The 619-nt window shown below is 45.6% G+C and overlaps 1 protein-coding gene across 1 annotated transcript; it reads right to left on the bottom strand.

Annotated features, from left to right (window-relative positions):
• Positions 1-26: 26 nt before the first annotated feature.
• Positions 27-512, bottom strand: PHALS_05442 (RxLR-like protein; the record flags this gene model as incomplete). Its single annotated transcript, XM_024718982.1, has 1 exon — positions 27-512. One exon carries the CDS (start codon positions 510-512, stop codon positions 27-29), a length of 486 nt encoding a protein of 161 aa, XP_024584327.1.
• Between the last annotated feature and the right edge of the window lie 107 nt (positions 513-619).

The raw sequence follows: 619 nt of genomic DNA, 5'->3' as shown, positions 1-619 counted from the left end.
AGCAAGAAGAAAATAGAGTGTACCATTTAACCCTGCAAACGAAGGTGGCGACCATTCTGCTGGCTAATCTCTCTACTTGAGATATCAGTGAAGCCGAGAATCAACTTGGGAAAGGGTCCGCCACCAACAGCGATCAGTGCACCATTTACTGGAGTCAAAGATTGACTATCCTGATGCTGATCGACATTGTCGAGAAAGACGCCATCCTTTTGATGCTCCATCTGAGCTTTAGCGTCATTGTGCTCATAATAGTCAGCGCGTTCGGTTCCGGCAATCAAACCGAGTCCGGCGCTGAGGCCGGCTCCGAGCTCAATACTGTTCGTATGTGCATTCATGTCTTTATCCTGCTGATCAATACTGTCAAAATTGTCGCCCAGATTGAGACCGTCGCGTAGGCCAGCTTTCCTCTTATGATCATCCTCAATTTCCATGTTATCCGAATTTGCATGAGTGATGCTGAACATGATCACATACGCGGTCGTACAAATGGAAAACATCTTTCGCCAAGCCATCATGTTTCGACAAATCTAATAAAGTGGTTTGGAGGACTTAGACCAGAGAAGTGTAGTCGAAGAATGGAATATTGAGACTCGTTTGACTTTCATCTTCTGCATGAACA

Source organism: Plasmopara halstedii (assembly GCF_900000015.1).
Source record: "Plasmopara halstedii genome assembly, contig: Scaffold_2900, whole genome shotgun sequence".
Taxonomy (NCBI): Eukaryota; Oomycota; class Peronosporomycetes; order Peronosporales; family Peronosporaceae; genus Plasmopara; species Plasmopara halstedii.
The sequence above is the reverse complement of the archived record's forward strand: the minus strand, read 5'-3'. Positions and strand labels throughout refer to the sequence as shown.